The sequence below is a fragment of the Aphis gossypii genome, chromosome 3 (genome assembly GCF_020184175.1).
Source record: "Aphis gossypii isolate Hap1 chromosome 3, ASM2018417v2, whole genome shotgun sequence".
NCBI classification, from domain to species: domain Eukaryota; kingdom Metazoa; phylum Arthropoda; class Insecta; order Hemiptera; family Aphididae; genus Aphis; species Aphis gossypii.
In genome coordinates, this window is record NC_065532.1 from 25,329,623 (window position 1) to 25,351,971 (window position 22,349).

The 22,349-nt window shown below is 33.7% G+C and overlaps 1 protein-coding gene across 2 annotated transcripts in view; it reads left to right on the plus strand.

Moving 5' to 3' along the window:
* LOC114131492 (transcription factor SOX-5) overlaps positions 1–22,349 on the plus strand; it is a 157,551-nt gene that overhangs the window by 101,581 nt on the left and 33,621 nt on the right. For both annotated transcript variants that reach the window (XM_050202476.1, XM_050202477.1), the window contains exon 5: positions 18,293–19,384. In XM_050202476.1, coding sequence (XP_050058433.1) covers positions 18,293–19,384 — 1,092 coding nt within the window. The remainder of the gene's footprint in view (positions 1–18,292; positions 19,385–22,349) is intronic.

Here is a 22,349-nt window from a genome sequence, read left to right on the forward strand (position 1 = left end):
TGATTGCTGTGCTGAAATAAAATATCGTATCTTGTAATTTGTACACTAAGTATACTTAGTTATATAGCTCAAATTTTACTTCAATTTTGATATTTCGAAGTGAGAAATTGTATTTTTGTCAAAAAATAAGGTATACGTTTAGATAATAAGATTTCAACTATTTCCAGTCATTTTTAAACAACTATACATACTTATATTTAAATTACTAATTTATTTAGTAATAAAATAAAATAATCAAAATGTATTTTGATGTACCTATTAGAATGAGTTCTATATTTTAATTGGGTAGTATAAATTACAAAAAAATGATTTTCTCAATAAATTTGTATAATCAAAAAAATTCTTGATGATAGTTTTCTTATAATTTTTTTCATAGCAAAAAGAAATCAAGATAAACGGCTGATAATTTTAATATAATTTGAATAACAATATTCACACATTAAGTATATAGTTGTACCTATACTATTTATATTTTAAATTAAATTTTTTTTATATTATACAATTATATTATCAAACGCATGATACTTATATACATAGATAATATTCTATTTTGACTATACTTGGTATTATTTATATAGTATTAAATGTTATATATTTAAAACATTAACTAGTTATACCTACTCGTAATTCATTATCCAATAAAAAAAAAGTTGTGCGAGTAATAGAATCGAACGATTCTATCACTCGAGTACCTATAAACTTAATACCTACTAATTTATTTACGTTCATTTTTTATTACGAAGTATACCTAAAGAGTTTAGGTAGTTATTGCATTTTTTCTCAACGAGATATATTTTGAGTTTTGCATTATTACATTCCATTTCTTTTTTTATAAAAATTTTATTCGGACATACAATAAATTAATTATATTTAGATGTAACTATTTTTAATTGTTTCTAATACAACACGGTTGTTTTGAGCGTCCTCTGTTGTTATGTATGCTATTTGCTGAATGATTTTTAGTGAACCAAAAAAATAAATAAATAAAAATGAAAACCGTATTTTTAGCGAATAAATCCACACTCGTTTTTCTTTGCCTCTGCTTACACACACTACATTGCGTTGACAATGTCATATTATTACATTAACCGTAATAATGTGGCACAGTAACAGAATTTTTTCTCAACTAACAATTAAAATAAAAATAAAAAATTATAAAATATTTTTCAAGAATACGATTTAATTATATCGCGGGGGTAGATAAATTAGCTTTTTATAATAAAACAAAAAAAGTAATATTTTCGCTGCGGATGTTTATCAAAAGTAAAAAATAATAGCCGTGTATTTTATTGTATTTTCTATAATACTACGTATGCAAGAGTAACGTATAATAATAGTAATAAAACGTAAAAATACGTCATATGAGACCCATTTCTAGTGCATATAATATGCGTATTATAAGTCTTGAATTGAAAATAAAACGAACTATATTACAGGCCGACCGATATAATTGTACCTATATTTATATGTGTTAGGGCCTGCAATAGTGCAATAATATAGATCGAGACGAGTTATCATTGCTAAAAATAATTAATGTTATATATGCAAATAATAATATTCATAATTATTAGAATTGCTGCAAGTCAAGAGTGTAGTGTTATATTTAAATAAGTAATATGGTGTGTAAGTGTGATGACAAAATCCAACTATTATTTTTTATAATATATTTTTATTGTGCTGGGGAGGGGGGACAAGTAATGAAACTTTAGTACTAGAAGGAAATTATACATCATAGTTTGACATAATATTGTGATAAAAATAACTCAAAATGAATATCAGGATAAAAATGTAAAATTTTCTCAAAACTATTTAGCAATATCTTACTTTTTAAATTTTTTAATAAACATTACTCTAAAGTAATATTGTATTATATTATTATTGTATTTACACCTTTCCAATATTTACAATACATAAAAACATACATGCATTAGTATATTGTTTCCATCACTATATAGTTAGTATTTAAACTATTAAAATGAAGTTTATTGATAATTCATTATTTTTGCTAGGTATTAAAAAACTCCCAGCAGGTACTTATAATTCAATAGCTGATGTAGTAAAAATACCATATTTGTTATAGAAAAGAGTCAGACGTTTGCGGTAAAGGTGAACCAAAAATCATCCAAAATGTATGGTCTCATATTGTAATACAAAAGTGGTGTTCTAATTAGATATTATTAGGCTACTTACTTATTTTTATTTGAGTTAGGACTGACGTGTAGATTTTTGGTGGGTTTATCGCTGGCCCTATGAACGATTATTATACAATATACATATTATTAAAATGTGAATACTTTCTGAAAGCGGAACGTAATATTGTTTAAAATATTCACCATTTGCAGAACGTCACTTGAGGGCTCTTTTTTTTTTTTTTTTGGTATCTAGTCTTATCTGTTTAACTTAAAAGATGCATATAGTTGAAACTTCTATTGTACTGCAATTCATGACCTAACCTGTATTTTAAGCCATCTAATACTGTGGATATACCACACCATTGTCGTGTGTCGAATAAAAACAAAGCGCATTCATTGACCATAATGCATATATTATTATTATCATTATCATTAACATTATATATTTTAATATTAAATACCGGTACACCAGTATGCAATATTTTTATAACGAAGGTTCGGTTTCTGACTCGACAAACGTCATTAATACACCACATTATAGTGTGTGTATGTGTGTGTACACGTACGTATTCGGGTGTTCTTTATTTATTTAATTCTATTTTTTTTAATAAATGGAGCGCATTGTAAAAGGATTGGTGTACATGTACAATAATATTATATGTATATAATAAAGCGACCGTTGTTGTTATATTTGATGGGGTCACATGCATTCCATACGCCATATAACACCACACACGGGAGCATAATATAATATAATATATATATATTATATTATATATAAACGTATGCCATAAAACCGACGCAATAATTAATAATCGTCAGTAATTATACGTATACATACAGTGTAGATATGTAACTCATGTATAGGTATATAGACGAGGGCGTGTGCGCGTATAGACTTGTACAGGCGCATCGAAAACGAAGACACCACTGCGGAAGGATATTCGGTAGTGTACCACCTAAATATATGTATATTATTCTGATATACATGAATGTATACTACATAAGAAAAAACGTTATGGAGTACCTATATAGACGGTGTGCGTATGTGCATCGGTTAAATCTCATTTATCTCGGGGTGCACACCACTAATTCCCAAGTCGTGTTAACAATAAAAACAACAACGATACAATTTCTGTACATTTCCGGCGCGGCGGACGAGAGTTTCTATATTTAATGAGCCCTGAGGGGTGCAGGGTTCTTTGTTGTTGTTGTTGTTGCTTATATTTTTTTTTTTAACGACGACATACAATATAATTGCTTATATATGTATCATGGTAGTCTAGAAACTTGTATCTAGTCTAGCCATTCGCTGTGACGAAGATTCGAGTAATGATTTTTTTTTTCTAAACCAAAAATATCGGATGTTGGGCCTATGTGCACACTATATGAAATATGTGGTCATTTGTTGTTGTCATCACACATCTTGAAGATATTAAACCTCGGAAGTCGGAATATTATTATATGTGTTTTTACGATGGTTTCACTATTTCTGTAGACTGTATATAGATAAGGACTACTGAGCCGTGGCTGTTCTATTTAGTGTTTTGCCCGAGATACTTAAATTTCGATAATCTCACGAGACCCATTTCCATAAAAGAATAACAATATACTATATGTACATATTACAAGCGCATGCATAATGTTGTATATATGAAATGTTTATAAATAATAAACGCACTGTGCGTCTTATAGCTCGAGATATACTGAAGAAAATGTATATAATTATATATTATATTATGTTATTAAAAATATTTTTTTTATTTATATATATAATAATCAAAAGTTAAAAAAAAGCGAACCAATCATTTTTTATATAAGGCTTTGCATATTGCCGCAAAAAAAACCCTTAAGAAATATTAATTATCTCATTAATGTGGCCGATAACGCGTCGCTGAAAACTATAGACCTTATAATATAAAGTATATATATATTATATATAATTTGGTGCACTATATTTACAAATACACGTGTGGCCATTTATCAATAATAGAAATTATTATTATAATAATGCCGTAGAAAACTATTCCAAATTAATTTAATTAGGGAACGCCGCGCCGCTGCTGTCAGGCTGCCAGAAAAAAACCGGCGCAAGCTCGTATATCGAGATAAGCGTAATTCGCCTTATCACAAACATAATATTAAACGTGAAAAAAATAATGACTTGAATATAATTATAGGTATATTATTAGGTGCACGAACCGTTGCAGCAATATTCATAATTTTGTTTATTAAATCAAAGTGTGCATATTATGTAATTTTCGATACTGCATGCATTTGGTAGAAAAATAATATAGTGTATAGTTTGAATACACAAAAAAAAAAATTAAATGCTAGTCCTTTGTCAGCGTCTTCCTGTACCGTCGTCACGTGCACCGCCACCGTTGCCATTATCCCAAATATGTCCTACGAAAACCCTGCATCCTCGCCACCTCCTGCCATACATTGCTTGTAGCGCAGACCATTCGCGTTGTTAACATTCAACATGTGTTTGTGGGAAACAAAAAAATGAAATAAAGAGTAAAACGAAAAATTCTACCACCGACAACTAAAGGTTCAGCCCTAATTCCTCTACGAATTTCTTCTTTTCTTCCTTAATAAATCGCATAAATCAACCGACTTTATAGCCACCACATGCTATACACATACACACTCGCATCATATACATACACGTACACAGTCACTCTGAATAATATCTGTTTCTCGGCCGTAAAATCCACCTACAGTATAACGCCCTATACAATTTACATGTATGCGGTTTATCACTTTAATATATGCCATCATGTGTTTACTGGACGTCCGCTGTGTATACAACATCTAATTATTATAAATACAAACGTTCTATATATCGTGGTATCTATAATATAACAATAATATTACACTCTTTTTGATCAGTCCAGTTTTCGAATCTCTTTATTATTATCTTGTTTTGTTCCAATTCGTGGAAATCCTGTGTTCATACACTACGAACATAGCTGATAAATATTCTCTACATAATCTAACAAATTGTGTAGTCTTAAAAAAGAAAACACTAAACAATTTGTAAATTAATTAAATTATATATTTACGATTCACGTATATAGTATCTACATTTTATAATTATTATCATAAAATGTCTACATTTTGTATCTTAATCCGAGTTTCTATTAGTCACCTCAAAAATAATGTATTACGATTACTAATATAATAATATATTTCCGACTTATAATCTAAACAACAATATTTAAAAAATGTTTATATTATAAATTATTGTTGCTTGACTAGCTAAAAACATAGAGTATTGAAATTGCCTATATGATTCGCCTGACTTGTTTTAATATAATAATGTCTTTATGTCAATCTAGCTAATCATGATGACGATTTCACAAGGGTTGTTTGTTGAAAAGGTATCTATTTTTATAAACGATCCGATGGCGGTTGTAAAGAGGTTGGTTTATTTTCTTTGGACTGAGTTCAATGTACACTACTATGACGACGACCGCGGCGTAAAAGGCGTATCAATCCGGCACGGGCGCGCGCGTTAAAAGGATTAAAATAGTATCCTTTCAATTTAAAACGCTAAAACAAACACCGGTAAATCCGTCTTATTATCGTTCGTTTTATTGGTCGTAAAAGCCTTCGTATATATAATAACATAGAGCCGGGTTGACGTATCATAGCTTCCACATTTCACTAACAGCAGTGACGGCCCCGTCCATCGCATATTATATACATAAAATAATATCATTATCTCAGCGCGTGGCTGGTCGGGGGCAGACGTTCGGACAATTTAAAAATTTAACAATTTGTTTCACTTTCTATGCATATACTTGAAGTATAAGTGTATGTATGTCGGCCGTTTGATTTTATTTTTAATTCTCGTGTTTGCATATTTTATTTATACATTGTACAGTGTGATGTGCAATACCCCGCGCGCACATCGAGAGTGAAATAAAATACGAGTGAAGACTCGGCAACAGCAGCTTCGTCGAAGGCAGCGGGCGAGTGCATGCGGTATATGTTGTCCATAACAATAACATAAAAACGATAATAATAACTATTATTGTACGGGCGTTCACTCTTTTTGAAATGTTCACCAGATGTGTCATCTCGGCCATGTTGCAGTTTCTTAGAAACAAAAAAGCCTTTGTTCTATATAAAGTTTCCGTCCGCGTTTGTGTGTGTGCGTGTGTGCAAATGCACATTAGCAGCATCAGTGTGTGAGTGTCAGTATGTGTATAGATCCGTCATAAACCACACACAGTAATAATATAAACGTATATGATCCGGTGCGTGGGACGGTTCGGGCGGGGCGGACGGCCGCAACTCGTACAAACCGTGACTAAACCGCTTTTTTCCAAACACATTTTTTTTTATTTTAACACTATTTTTATCCAAACGGCTAAGAAACGGCGTCCGCGGCAGAACCATTTCTCGTTTCGTATGACAAATTAGTTTTAAATCCGCTTCCGGTTGTATCATAGTATTCTACACTCCACACCGAGAAGACGAAAACATAATGTTATCATTTAACCCACCCGGCACAAACATTATAATGCATATTATCTTGCCCGGTCGCCCGCAATCGCGTTATATAAACGTTGAGTTTTCGATGTGTTTGAGTTTTTTTCTTCTTATCAATGCCGACAGAAAATTAATAGTTTAACAAAACTATGTTACAATAATATTATATATAGTGTTATAATCATTCATGTAAAGTGTTTAATAATATAATATAATATAGTATATAATATCTTCTTCACATGTTCGAGTGTGTCATAGCACTCGATCGCGATGCAATTATGTTTCAATCGAAACGCTTAGGTACTCACCTCTGGCGGTAATTATACGTTCAACAAATAAAAATATAAAAATCTACACATTCTTGCAAGTCGCGATAAAAATCACGCACTATATAAGTCTTATAAATACATTAATGATACACTCTAACTGTATTACCAGCGGCGAAACAATGTACCGCCTATACCCATACATTTTATAGTAACAATTTCTTACCCACCCACTTACCACGGTTATAGATAACCATTAGAGAACCAGTAGATAACCGTGCTACCTACCAGCTACTTTGCAACAAAATCACGATCGCCTTTAAGGACCATATCCGTGGTGGCAGTACGATACGTATCAGTGCGACCGGTTTTTAACACAACTTTATTTAATAAACATTAAAATATAAGCGTGTTTCAAATATTGTAATATATAATTAACATCCGTAATATTTTTGTTTACGCGAACGTGTGACACAGTGCAGCTTTACCATAATATTATATATATTATTTGGAATGGAATGAAAACGTCGTTTGTTGCATTAAATCCGATCAGTTATACTAATTATCTACAATAATGTATAGACTTTATAAAGGATGTGTGAAATATGTTGACATTGTATTTAATCTGTTTGACAAAACACACTATATGTATAATAATGCACTGTACTTCCCACATTGTATTTTATTGTATTTCATTGACATTAGGGCTACGATAAAGCAAACAATGCTTCCTTCAAATCCTTGTTATTTATCGTTATCGTATTTAAAATGTGTCGGATATACAAATACCCAAATACCCTCTTTTAATACGACCGCAAATTATTATGTTATTATAGTTTAAGTCGATTGTGTTATTTATTACCACGGTGTTGCTTTGAGATAATAGACGTGTTTAGTTAAAATGTATTTTTAAGCGAAAATTAAAAAAAAAAAAAACAATGAAACCCATAAAACACCGTCTATTGTCGCTCTCAAAACTCCTCGTTATTGTCTCGAACTAATTGTGTCGCTCTACACTCGTTATTCATTTGTTTGTGACCCTCTCGAGAATGGGTTTATTATTATTATTATTTTAACAAAAACACATCTCTTAATTACACCTATTTAAGCCGTATAGCAGTTTTCGTGTCGGTTACAGTCAAAGTTTGGTCCGTCTTTGCAAGGTCATCAGCGTCACTATACTCTTTCAATTTTTTTTTAACCTAAAATCCTATTTATTTTTTCTTCTGTTTCGGTTCACGTAAAAATAACCCCCTTCAAACTTGTATACAATGAATCTTTTAGGGGTCTTGACGGACAATTAGCTCGAGACTGACAAAAAGGTTAAGTCGTCATGCGGTCGGTACGGATCATTTGGCTCTATACAGTTTTTTCATGGGGGAAAGCTGCGCCTCACCTTATCATCAGTTTGTATCTCCCTATACGCAGACGACGGCGACAGTGACGCAGTGTTATCAATTCCATATCATCTACAAGCGATGTTTCTTCTTTCGTTCTCTTCAAACCGTTTTTTTTTTTTTGTCCATCGCTATTTATATCGCCTTCTTTTAGCGCTAACACTAGCTTGTTTATATAAGTGATTCAAATATAGAGCGCGTTTTCTATCCCAGGTTAGATTTCTTTCGGTCCATCATGAGCATTTACTCTCATCAGCACATTTTTTTTTATTATTATTAACTACCTATTAAATATATACATACACTTACATAATATAATATAATATTTATATGATCATATTTTGCTGGAACGCAGTTCAATTGTCTCGCGCGGTGTGTTTTTAGTCTCCCTACTCATATTATGTATACTATGTTTTATAAAATAATAGGCTTCAAAGTAAACGGTCTATTGTTGCGCCACAACAATAGTTATCAGCTGAGTGCACTTTTTCAACGCGACCAATTGCCCTGATTATATAGATATCGATTATTTCCGGTGGCGTACGATCCCTATTTCGTATATTGACTGTTCGGAGCTTATACACAGTTATCATCCTAGTAAACCGGACGACGTTTAAACATAGTTTTGAAGGCATAGTACTTCCGGTTTTTTATTTATTTTTAAATTGCATTTTTTCTCCATTCCAAAATCATCCTACGCATTTATGTTTGTTGTAACATGCGTCACCGCTGAATATTTTTGATGCTAAATACTATGTAAGTAACGCTTGATGCTTGACTCATTTAAAATCAATTGTTAGGTTGAGAACATTTTTCAAAGCAGTTACTTTAATTGAATAATGATATCTGAGCACACCGCATTGTGAAATATGGCAAGTATAATTTACGAGATTACTATAATATTGTTAATTGGCTATTTAATAGAGCTTAAATCAATCACGAATGGTGTTTATTATATATTATTAGTTGATAGGTACTGAAAATCGTATTAACAATCCCACAAAGTGTATACATCTACTTACCCACTACACATAATGTATAAATATTAATATAATATAATGATATAAAATAATATAGTTATTATGATCTGTTTTTAAGACCTTAATTATTGTTATTATATATAGTTTGTACAATTGTACTCAATCGATGAATACGTTTCTTTGATAATTATGAAAATGAAATATTGTAAATTATTTTTAATAAAAATTTTTGATTTTTATGCGCAAAAATAATGTTATCACATTTATACTTATAATATAATTATCATTGCCGAGGACTCAACATGTCTCTATTAAAATAAAATAAAGAAAATTATGACATTTTTCGTTTTATACCCATACAAGTCTACTCTACCGTCTTTTTTATGTCTTCCAAACGAAATATTTGACAGTTAATGGCGAAATCCTTCTGTTAGTGTCTTATACGTCGCTGTCTTATAGCGTTTCTGTGTAAGTGTATGTTTGGAAATAGTGTATTGGTGTGTATAACAATTTGTACTGGTCGTTGATCGTATATGGTTTACGTGTAAGCACAGATGATGTTCATCGGAGCAATATCGTAGTCGGTTTATCATTCAGCAGACGGTCCACATTTGCTTTTTGATGGAAACAAAACACACACGCGCACGGGTTGAAGTATACACGCGTGTACTCTTTGAAAAAGAAATGTCGCCACTGCCACGCTTTATAATAATATATATATATACTTCATCTGACGATGAATAATGGATGATGTTCACCATCGGCGTTTTTGTTTCCTTTGCAACCGAAAAATAATAAAAAATGAAAAGAAAAGATAAAGAAGAAGAAAAGAAAAATAACTTTGCGATTTTCCCAGACCACCGCGACCACACTGTCAGTATATATATTATACGATATGTGTATACACAGTACACACGTTATGTGTGTGTGTGTGCTATTGGAAAATATATATCGAAAAATATGTATGTGTACAAAACTAAAAAAAATCGGTTTCTGTTTGCGCAGTGTCTATATTGGCGTCGTGTTGTGTATATGATATTGTGTGAACACGGCTGTGAGACTTTGGGTGATTTGTGTGAGCAGAAGAAAGAGGATATAGTAATAGTATATATATAGTATATATGAACACTCTTATAAACGTAAATAATATAAAAGTATATAAAACCCTGACCGTTTACCGGATCATTTGTCATTGAAAAAAGTGTTCGTGTGCACAAGGACTCGGACATGTAAAAAATGGGGAGAGAATAATCTTAAAAAAGGGGGATTTGATAAATATAAGTGTTGGTTTATTTATTATATATATTTTTTTTCACTTTTATTGTCTCGACACCTTTATTGTGTTTAAGTGAATACCAATGTAAAACCTATAATACCTTACACACAGTTAAGGGTAGGTATATATAATTTACCTATTTACTACTACTTTAGACGTTTTCCGTATCGTTTTTCACATCAAATCGCAGGAACCTATTATTATACCATATCGCTACAATTTATGGATGTTTGATTATTTTGCAATTTTTATTGTCATGAAAATTTAAAAAGTTATATTTATTCGATACTTTTTTTTTGTAAAGTACAGTACCTATGTAAATATATTTATATAATACCTAAACTTAATTTACTTGTTTTAAAACCCATAACTATAGATACACATTTATTTAAGTTTTAGTGAGTTCTAATTTATTCACATTATTTTGTTCTTAAAAATTTCAAGATCAAGTTAAATCATAATGACTTTGAAACTTCTTTAGTTTTTATAATTTTATGGAATTTATTATAGTATCATAGTATAGAATATGTGGCAAAACGAACGTTTGCGCCAACCGAATCTTTATGGCGCGCGTGTGACGTGATACCTCAAGACTACATATTTTTTTATTATTATCAGACATTTTTTTCTTAAGCAAGTTTAGAAAAATGCATCAATTCTGTCGTCACGCAGAGAAGGTGGACGATTTATTAATTTGCATTCTGTTTTATTGCCGGCCGAAAACAACCACTAGACAATATAATATATATAATATAACCACGTCAACGTTGTCAGAGAAATTTACGAGCCCATAAAATTGTGTACCGCATTTATCATCGATGCACATATATATATTATTATTATTATTATCCACTGTAGCATGATTGCAGCGGCGTTGTTACCGCGTTACTTATTGTTGCAGCGCGGAAGACAAATAAATAATTACACAATAAAAGAACATTTGTAAAAGATATCACTTGTTGAAATTCGCAGAGCAGCGCAGTTTTCTAACACGTAGTAAACGTCCGCCGCGACTAGTTCGACCATTTATTTGTTCGTTTTAACTGCTTTGATTTGTGGTCTAAGTCCCCGGCGACGGCCAGCTCCTATAATATGTATATTTATGCGTGCGTGCAGTGGAATCTAAAGGAATTTTCTCCTTGTCTCTCTCTCTCTTTTGTAATATACATAATAAACATACATTATATTATACCCATAACTACCAAAACAGTACACTATTATTTCCGAAAAAAAATTTTAATTTGTGTATATTTATTCATATATAACAAGCAGTAATATGATGTATAAAATAAACATTTTAGTTATTAAAGTGAAATGTCGATAACAGTATAATTGTATCAACATTATTTCTCTGAAGCACTCTGTACATACTATACAATCCGTTGAGTGTCGTTTTATGTCTATTGATATAAGTATTAAGGTATTTGTCAATCATTATTATTATATTATTATTATACAATATACATACGCAGTGATGAGTACCTACGTCGTTTCAACAGAACAAAAAAAAAAACATTTGATACAGTTAAACTTTCGATATGTTTTCATAAAATAATACTCGGTGGCAGTATAATAAGTATTTATAACCAGCCAACTCCAATACTGGGTGAAATGTTTATTATTTTTTCTCTTAAAACGCTTTGAGGTTATTTTAACTGTTATTGTTTCTATGTCCCTTTTCGCGAAATAAATAGTTGCGAATATATTTATGATCTGTGTATACAATATGCATACGTACAACGGCTATACAGTATATTTAATCGGTTACTTTTCATCTATATTGATTCATCTTAAAAATGCAAGGTTGTGAGTATAATCGACCTAACAAGCTTTCAAAATGATTAAAAATATCGTATCGGATATTATTTATAAATAAAAAAAAAAAAATTGCTATAATAATTATTGTATAATTATAAGAGCAAAACCGTTTGAACCTTTATACAATACGCCCTCAATCAATAGATTACGCGTATTTATTTTTGTCAATGCTGCGCATTTGTACAGGAATCGTTTGAGGTGACGTTTCTCTATTCATCGTCGGAAATTCATAAATATTAATAATAATAATAATAATATAATACGCGTGTACGGGAGTGCCTTTATTTATTTTTTCAATTTGACATTATTGTGCTCAGCTGTCCTCTCTTATCCGTTTTCATCTTGTCGGTACATAATAATATATACAATGTACAACACGTATAAACATATTGCGTTTTATAAGTTGTATTAATCGTGTATAAGAATTTTCCTATTTAACCGATCCACGTGTTGTTAGGTACACCGGACATTATTAAACTATATCATTTTACCAAAAGTCGCATCGAGGATAATAGTACTCACCCACACGACGTTCAACGAGGACTTTTTTTTGTACTCTATGCTCCGCGGAAAAAACAAATAATAAAACAAGCAAATTGTCATCAAAGCGATCGGTAGTCCATTACTGACGGGGAGAAATTTTGTTGTTTTTATGTATCGCGTTCTCTTTAAAATCCATTCGGTAAACGGTTCGTTGAACCGCACGTGGACGACACACGCCGCCTCGAGGATATGTATATTGTTTACGTCGGTTTTTTTTTATATATACACACACACGCAGTTTAAATAACTCGGGAAATTTTTAATGGAACGACCGCGGCGGCGGCGACGTTCCGTGTAAACATTTTCCCGTTTGGGTTTGTTGATGCGCGCGCGCATATATACGTGTGTGTACGTAATACGTATGCATTATTATTATTATTATTATTACGCGAACAACAATGGCGACGAACGATTTATACCAGAGTTCGAAAATCGTAAAATCAAAATAGGTACAACACTCTATCGTATTATTAGTTTATGTTTAGTTATATGGTATATATACGCGCGGTCGGAAGGTATACGATAATATTATATAATATTATTTTATCCGTCCGACCTCTCAACTGCATTTTACTGTGCGTTGAGATATAGGGTCTCACGCGCGTGACGCTCCTCAGACCCTGAAGTACACGCTCGCATTCATAACATAGACAAAGCAGGAGTTAACCGTATAATGATGAAACTTTATTTAAAACGGGCCCCTAGCAAGTATAATGGTATAAGAACATATAGTTCACCTGCTCCTCATCACCTTGTGTAAAAGTATTAAGTATACAATAGTTCTTAATTTTTTTTTTTGCGTAATGCATATCGATAAATAAATGTAATACAGTTCAAATGGCATTCATATAGGTGTATATATTTTATAATACTATTCAACAATATATCAATATTATCTTTATATAAATTATTTAACAAACGACATCCAACAACAACCTAGAAAAATACTCTTATTTTACTATTAAAATTCTATAGCCTAAAACGAACAGAAATGAATATAATATAGCGTGATTGACGTAATAAAGCATTTTTTTTAATCATGACAGCTTATCAATTATTCCAATAAAAAAAAAAAATTATAAAACTTCATCCGATCGTTTTTATTCATACACCATTATTGTACCTAGGATTAGATCCACTCTGTAAGACCGTCTATAAATTTAACACTATAACACTGTTCCCATTATATATTATATCAGCTGCAGCATAGATGGCCGACTTGACCCTTCATTTGACGAGGTCGTAGGTAAGCGTCGAATTTATACACGAGATAATACGTTTTCTAAGCAACATAATATTATACATATATATCTATGAATAAATACATGCAGTGATGACATTTATATATATAATATGTTACTGTATATAGCCAAGGCCGACGAAGAAAGTAGTAATTGCGGCCACATCTGCACGCTCTTATTTAAATTATCCATCAAGAACGTGTGATGGGATGTGTGCGTATATTATATCGGAAATTTCTAATTTTATTATTGTGCTTGTCTATACACTCATATAAGCTCAGACGTCGGCTCGACTCGACGTGTACACCTAATATGTATACGACAACGATGAAATCACAAGACGACGTATGCACGGGAAATTACGTCCATTTCCTGTGTCTTAGCCCCCTTGAAAAACCGAATATACACTTGCACCCGAGCAGCATATCCAATTTGCGATCCATCTGTACACTGTATATTATAACGCATATGAATAATCTATATTCACCTACGTGTGTAAGCGTGTATATAAATCGAGCCGGCGGCGGCGACGACCGTCTTGTTATTGAATTACGAAAATTGATTACGAATTTTCGTAAATTATTATTATTATTATTATTATTGCAATAAAATGTTCTTCGTGTATTTGGCGGTTCCAATTAAGGAATATTATTACGTTCACAAATGGTTAGATATATAAATATCATAATCTCTGTGTGTGTCTGTGTATACCTACCTATAATGAAAAATAAGTCTGTCGATCGCTGATTATAATGCAAGAGTAATAGAGTATTATAATATTATTATTAACATTATACATTGATCGCGGTTATTGCTGATTCCATTCGCTAGGTTTATACTAACAGACTGCTATTAATCGATGTACCTATAACACTTAATATAATATATAATATATAATTATAGTTTTTTACAACTGTAATGTTTTTTTGAAACTTCTTTTGATTGATTATAATTAAAATACCTGTATAATAATACAAAACATTATTAATTTTATCGAAGTGAAATACGATACGTTACATGTATCCATGGTACGTATATACCTATAACAACCATCAATAAGACGCATTAAAGAGGTTTGTATTAAAAAAAATCTGTGTAACTTGTTATACGTTTAATCTCGATTATGTATAATATTTAACAAAGAAAAATCGTATGTCTAAACCACTAGTCACTGTACATGACACGTGCGTATGTGTGTATATATTACAATAATACAACTTATAATTATTTAAACAACGTGGGCAATTGGAGACAAAAGAAAATAGCGTGTTATAATTGTTAAGAGGGAAGAAGATGTATGTAGGTTGAAAGTAAAATTTGATTATTTGTCAGCGAGGAATAGTATAATATGGATTAATTGCCGAATTTGAAAAAGTATTTTTCTATTTTTCAAAAAAAACTCAATATTGTTTATATCTTTATTACATCTACACGTTGTAATTGTTTTTTTTATAATCATTGTTTCATAATAACATGCGCATAATCGTTTTAATATAATATATATATTTATTGTGTTATAAGAGCAACGAGGTCTCTTTGGAACTTTTAATTCATATATGCATAACATTATTGTGTATAATGCGGCTGCACATGAGAGAGCGAGTATATGTATGTGTGATAGAGATTGATAGAGAGAAAGAGAGAGAGAAGTGAGATAGAGAGAGATAGAGAGAGAGTAAGACAGAGGCAGGGAGAGGAGTCAGAGTGAGAAGGATTAAAAAAAAAAATTTTAGTTACAAGGTGTGAGGGTCATCGTTTATTATTATTATAATTTTTTTTATGTACAAAAATAATCGTCAATAAATTCAATAAAAAAATAACAATGATTGATACTCTCGTATATATAATATATATGTATACATTTATATTCGCGTTTTATCTCTTTCAATTGGTGTTTTGTTAGATTCAAGTCCGGCGTATACTATATGTTATCGGGCCGTTGCTCGAACTGATAACCTCTGAAAAAATGTACTGCATGTATATACAGTATACACACACATACTATGTGCGTGTGTGAGAATACTGTTTTATTTTATAGGTCGCGTATATATTATTACCTAAGTATGTAATTTTTTCAGCAGTTTTTGTTAATATACGGCAGGACACCACCATCTTTCGTTGTTTAATTGCCATCGTGTATGACTGTTATAATATGGTCGCGGGTATTATGTATTTATTATTATTATATAAAATATGCTGACGTGAATTTGTAAGAACCTCATGAAACAGACGATATTTTCATGCGTGTCGTGCCAATTAAAAAGTTGTTGAGATTTCGTAAATTTAGTGATGGATTATTATTATTTATTTTTACTGATTTTGTGTTAGGACATTTAGGTACTAAATAAAAATCTTCCTAAGCTAGTCTGTGTATACATTGAACACATTTAAGTAATTAAATGTCTATTATCGGATCATATTATATCTTATTTTTATTCGACTCGACTCGACGCTGTAATGTCAATCATGATAAAAGTCGTCGTCTACGTATATTTCGTTTAAATTATATATATATAGGTACGCTGAATCTTTTCCTTTTTAATTTTCTTTATACATTCGTATTTTTAGTGTAGGTACACATAAATACACATACCTACATAGACTTTTTGACCTCTAACGCGGTCGTTACGTGTAACCTTCTCCTTTGACTCTGAAATACGTTTTCATTTCGTTCGCGTGCGGCACATACAAAATATAATATATGCATTGTAACACATAATTTAAATCGAAATGTCGTCTCAAAAATAAATAATAATAATGACATTATTATTAATAATAAAATAACATGTGATGATAAAATATATATCGATCACAGTAGTGTAAGTATATACAAGTGTATAAATTGAAAAGGATAGAGAGAAAATGAAGAATGAGAAAACGAATTCAATTTATTCGCGTCATCGAACCGTTTCAAGAACACCACATTAAAACGCAAAAAATCGATTGTCCCAAAGTAAATCAAACAAAAAGTGTTTGTTCGTGATAAATCCAAGAGATGCGCTCGAAAAGCAGATTTTATTGTTCTTGCGATTTTTTTCGTATTATTTCGAGTTCTTCAGAAAATCGTTTTAATAAATACGCGCATTATTGTCTGTGTAATGAAAATGCACGTGTAATATTTTTTATGAACTATTCGGCTCTGGATCAATGTGAACTGCACGCGACAAATAAAATATTATGATGTGTGTATGATTTTATATTATATAGTTATGAATGTATGTGGATGACACCTCCCACGAATATTTTATGTTTTTTTCGCTTACATCTTCCACGCGTTTCATAATAATAGATTGTACTCGTCACGGTAAATTTATGCTGAGTGTCACACAATATTTATAATAATATAATATAACAATGCGATTATATTATAAATGGTTGCTCACGCGTGCGTTTGACCGGATCCGGCAGATTTCTGTTAAAACTGACCTCTTACAACAATGCATTAGGTATAACGTCAACACGCTGGGGAGGCTTAAGGAGAACAAAATGTGACATAAATCTATACTAATCGGTATTTGGTCAAAGCCTTTTAACCGACGAGCACTCAATGCGCTTTTATGTTCGAACATAAAAATAAACTGTGATGTTTTGTCCCTATATAATAAACCTGCAAGAACCAGGATTAACTTCAAACCATTACGGTATATAAATATATTATAACTTATAATGTACGTTCAATATCACCATTCACCAATACCACATACTATGTCTTTATTAGATTATGAGCTGTTTTGTAATAAACGTATATAAAATAACCTGAAAAGGTAATGTAAAATATCTCAGTGTCTCAATACAATGCAGTATTTTCTGTAGTGTATGGCAGTTTATTTACTCGACTATTGTTGAGATGTAAACATAATACAGGTAATAGTACAGAACAATGTTTCAGATTTAACAGTCTCTAATTTAAAATCCATCACTTCTCTGGTGGGTGCAGTTTTAGGATCTATATATTATATTATCATATTATTGTGTATGAGTGAGTTTTGAGTTATCGATTGAAAATAGGTATACTCGCCACTTACGTCGCTATTAAATATTATACTTTTTTTTCATTGACACATGTTGCAAATTATAAGGTATATGCTAGTGTGTGACGTATTACTGATGGACATCCGTTTTTGTTGTCGTTGCAGTGTAATGTCATCGAAACGTAAATCGCCGCCGTCCAAATTGCTGGAGAACGCCACGAGCGCACCGGACACGACAACGACGGCCGAGACGACGGTTGCAGCGACCGCGGTCGAAGATAACGGTAGCGGCAGCAGTAGCGGCCACTCGGACGACGGTTACGCGTTCAGCAACGGTACCGAAGTCGCCGACAACAGCGAAACGACCACCATGGAAACGGCCACGGCCACCGCGTCGGCCGTGCAGACGACGGACAGGAGCTGCGGCAGCAGCCCGGCCGTGGCCAACAGCCCCCCGCCTTCGTCGGCGGCCACGCGGCCGGCCAGCAGCAGCGGCGGCACGTCGCCGTCGCCGTCGTCGGACAGCGAGAACAGCAGCAGCGGAGGACGGTACGCTTCCGGTTCGTCGCCCGTGGGCGGCAGCGGCCGACCGTCGTCCAGCAACGGCAAACGGCAGCGCACCGAAAGCCCCTCGTCCGCGGCCGGTTCGGCCGCAGCGGCTTCCGCGGCCGCCGTCAGAGTGTCGCCGTTCGCCGCGTACGGCAGACAGCACGCCACCGGATCGCCGCCCCAACACCAGCCGTCCTCACATCCGCCGCCGCACATCGCATCGTTTTTGACGCTCAACCACAGCGCCGCTTTCTACGAGACGGCCGTCGCCGCGGCAGCGTACGAACGAGCGTTCATGAACGCCGGCGGCCATCACGCTCAGCAGCAGCAGCAGCAACAGCAACAGCAACAGCAGCAACAGCAACAGCAACTTCCGGCCTCGTATCATCACATGATGGACAACGTCCAGGCGGCGATGGCCGCCGGTTCGTCTTATTTCGACATTGAACAGCGTCTGCTCCGCAAAGGCGGCGCCGACGATGCCGAAAAACTCGCTCATCTAATGCACCTGAACAACAACACTTTCATGCACAACCACAACAACAACAACAACAACAACAATAACAACATGATGTCTCCGGTCGGCGGACCGGCCGCCAAGCGGACCATGGACGACGTGCTCAAGAAACTCTCGTCGAAAAAACACATCAGAGACGAACACGGCGTACCGGTGTCCGGCCGAGCCGAGTCGCCTTCGCCCAAAACCAGGTCAGTGCGCACGTTTTTATTATAATACTGTTCGGGTACGCTGTAGAGCTTACGGAGTACCTTTGAGTTTTCACTGCGATTCCGTGATTTCGATACCTTTGCGAATTCGGCAATAATTGTTTGCAGTTTTGCGGTTTTGTACGACGTTATATGTTTAAACCACAAGAACGAAAATACATTTTTTAGCACTCGTAATTACACTAATCGCGCATTTCAATTCGTGCGTTATCTTTGAATTGTCTTGGTGAAAAGTGGGTGTTAATAAAAAAATTAATCCTTTATCGTTCTATCGTTTTTGGTAGGTAACTAACTATGTATGTCACATATACTTGTCACAATCATTGTAATTACATCACTGCAGATGCCTATATTCGATTCGGGCCAACCCCGATAGATGTATATTATATTATAGTCTTATTCGTATAATTTAATGTTTTTTTTATTTTTATTGTTATGTCGTGTTTTTTCAAGGGTAATGATAATAATAACGATATAAGCATATTCGTGTTGTTATGTCAAAATAAAACAAATACTATGATCCCAGACGGTATTTATATACTCGAGTTTTCGGTGGCAATCGAAACCAGTATTATAATATAAATAATTATATAAGTATACGTTACAACAGATATGCTATACACGCAGATAAAAAAAAAAAAAACCATGTGTATCATAGTGAACAATTATTGCCATTTGCCGTTTTAAGTATATTTTTTATAGGCCACTCGAAACCGTATTATAACAACGTAAGGTATATTTTAGTCCTATTAGGCGCGGATATACACTCTAGTATGCGCGTGTATTATTGACTTATTCTTCTGACGGCCACGGCCTATCCTTATATATATACCGCTCTTGTCGTCGTCGTCGATTGTTGTGCAGTATATAGTAGCATACTACAATTATTATAGAAACATTTTTTTTTTCACCGCGACATAACAATATAAATAAGTAGCTCTTAAAAATAGCAATCCTCGGGATATATCTAGAAGGTGCACATCATACACAATGTATAACTTTTATTTTACTATAATTATACTTATATTGTGACCTATCGATGTGCGATTTTCGGGGTGGGGTCTAACGTCGTCACGCCTTTATATATACAACAATATTTCTGTACACTCGCCTCGTGCACACGCACACTGCACACGACGTTTCAATAACGTTTTTAATCCTCGTGACGTCGTCAAATGTTTAATACAATATCGTAAAACGCTCATTATCTGCCGACAATTATTATTGATTTCGTGCATCTCTCGTCGTCGTTGTCGTCGTCGCCGTAATCGCGCATTCGGCTCCGGTGCAGTTACGAGTAATCGCTGCCTCCACCGTCCGTCCACGGTCAGAGCTTATTTAGTGCTAGTTTAACCGCCGTCGTATGCTATTTAACGTATCGTAAGACGTATAGAGAGAGGTGTACCTCCTACACATTCGTGTGGCGCTCCGTTCGTAAAATTGAATTATACTGCTGCAGCTAGGAACGCGGACTGTTGAGACATGTGTTCAAAATGCGTTCTTTTCGTCGGAAGCGGCGGTGGCGTCGGCGGCACCGTACTTGGGTAAGTCGAAAAACGCAACATTGTGTCATACCTGCATTACTGTAATAATATAATAATATATATATTATATGTATCATTCGATCGGTCATATTATTATAGGTAATTCACACGTGATGTTTTCGTAATTCGATAAATAATATAATAACATCAATAATAATAATGGTTATAATATCGCACACGTAGCAGTAATCGACCGTAGCCGATCAATTGTTTTACGTGTGTATGTTATTAATATTGTGTATAAAATATTATTATATACGATACATATCGTTATAATTTATATGTTTTTATAGGTTCACGGGTAATCTGAGGTGAACTCTAAACCCGGGTGTACGGGTAATAATAATGTTATAAATTATAATCGTTCTATTGTCGCGGTCACCGACGTTAAAAGTCGATGTTTTATACTATTATTATTATTATTTTCTTTAGGCTTAAGGTGGGTTTTGTGTATACCAACCTTAGAAAGAAAAAATTGCATATCGCTAATATAGAATAGATGTATCATTGTTATCTCGAATTACATACATGTACATGCGTTTCGTCGAGTGCCCTCTTAAGTATTTAATAATAAGTATATAGTATAAATGGTATCAATGACGAAGAAGAAAGCTTTTCGTCTCTCGTCGCGACTCGGGAATTCGTCGCCGCCGCCGTTTTACGCTCAGCCAACAAATTGATACAAATTTTAGAATGTACATACAACTACATAAAGCCGATCTCTCTCTCTCTTTCTCTGCAAGGCCTTTAATAAATTTCGACGCGTTCGGGAGTCCGTCGTAAATTAATGATCTAATTACGACTTGCCAGCGCGAATCGCTCGGTCATCTAGGCGACGATCGGTGTCCGAAAGGGAGGGGAAATAATAAGGAACTTCGAGCGGCGGACAGAGATAGAGACGCGCAGGCAGGGCTAATGGATGGCTTTTTCGCCCTCCACTCTCGTGTACCGGCGGTCTCTTCATACAGTGCACATGACGACGATGATGATAATAATAATAATTATTATTATCATTATTATTATATACGTTCTCATTCTTCCTATCCGTCTCACCGAGTTCGGTTGTATAAAACCGCGACGGCGGAGGTGTATGGCCGTCGGCCAACAAAACCTATCTGTCCCGCGTATTTTATATACGAGTCCGCGACTCGCGACGCTGTTTTATAGCCGCCGGACCGCAGCTATCCGTTTCGCGCGCGCAAACGCTCTTTCGTTTTAATTATTATTATAATATATATACTACTGCGACAGTGTAATATATTATACTATACGCCACAACACTCCTCCGCTCGGGCGTTTGCGCGCATTTATTGTTTTATATTTTTAGACGTCGAGTGTATTATATGCCTAATAATAATAGAAGCGAAATCAAAATTATGCGACCGGTATAGTGTACGGCGTGT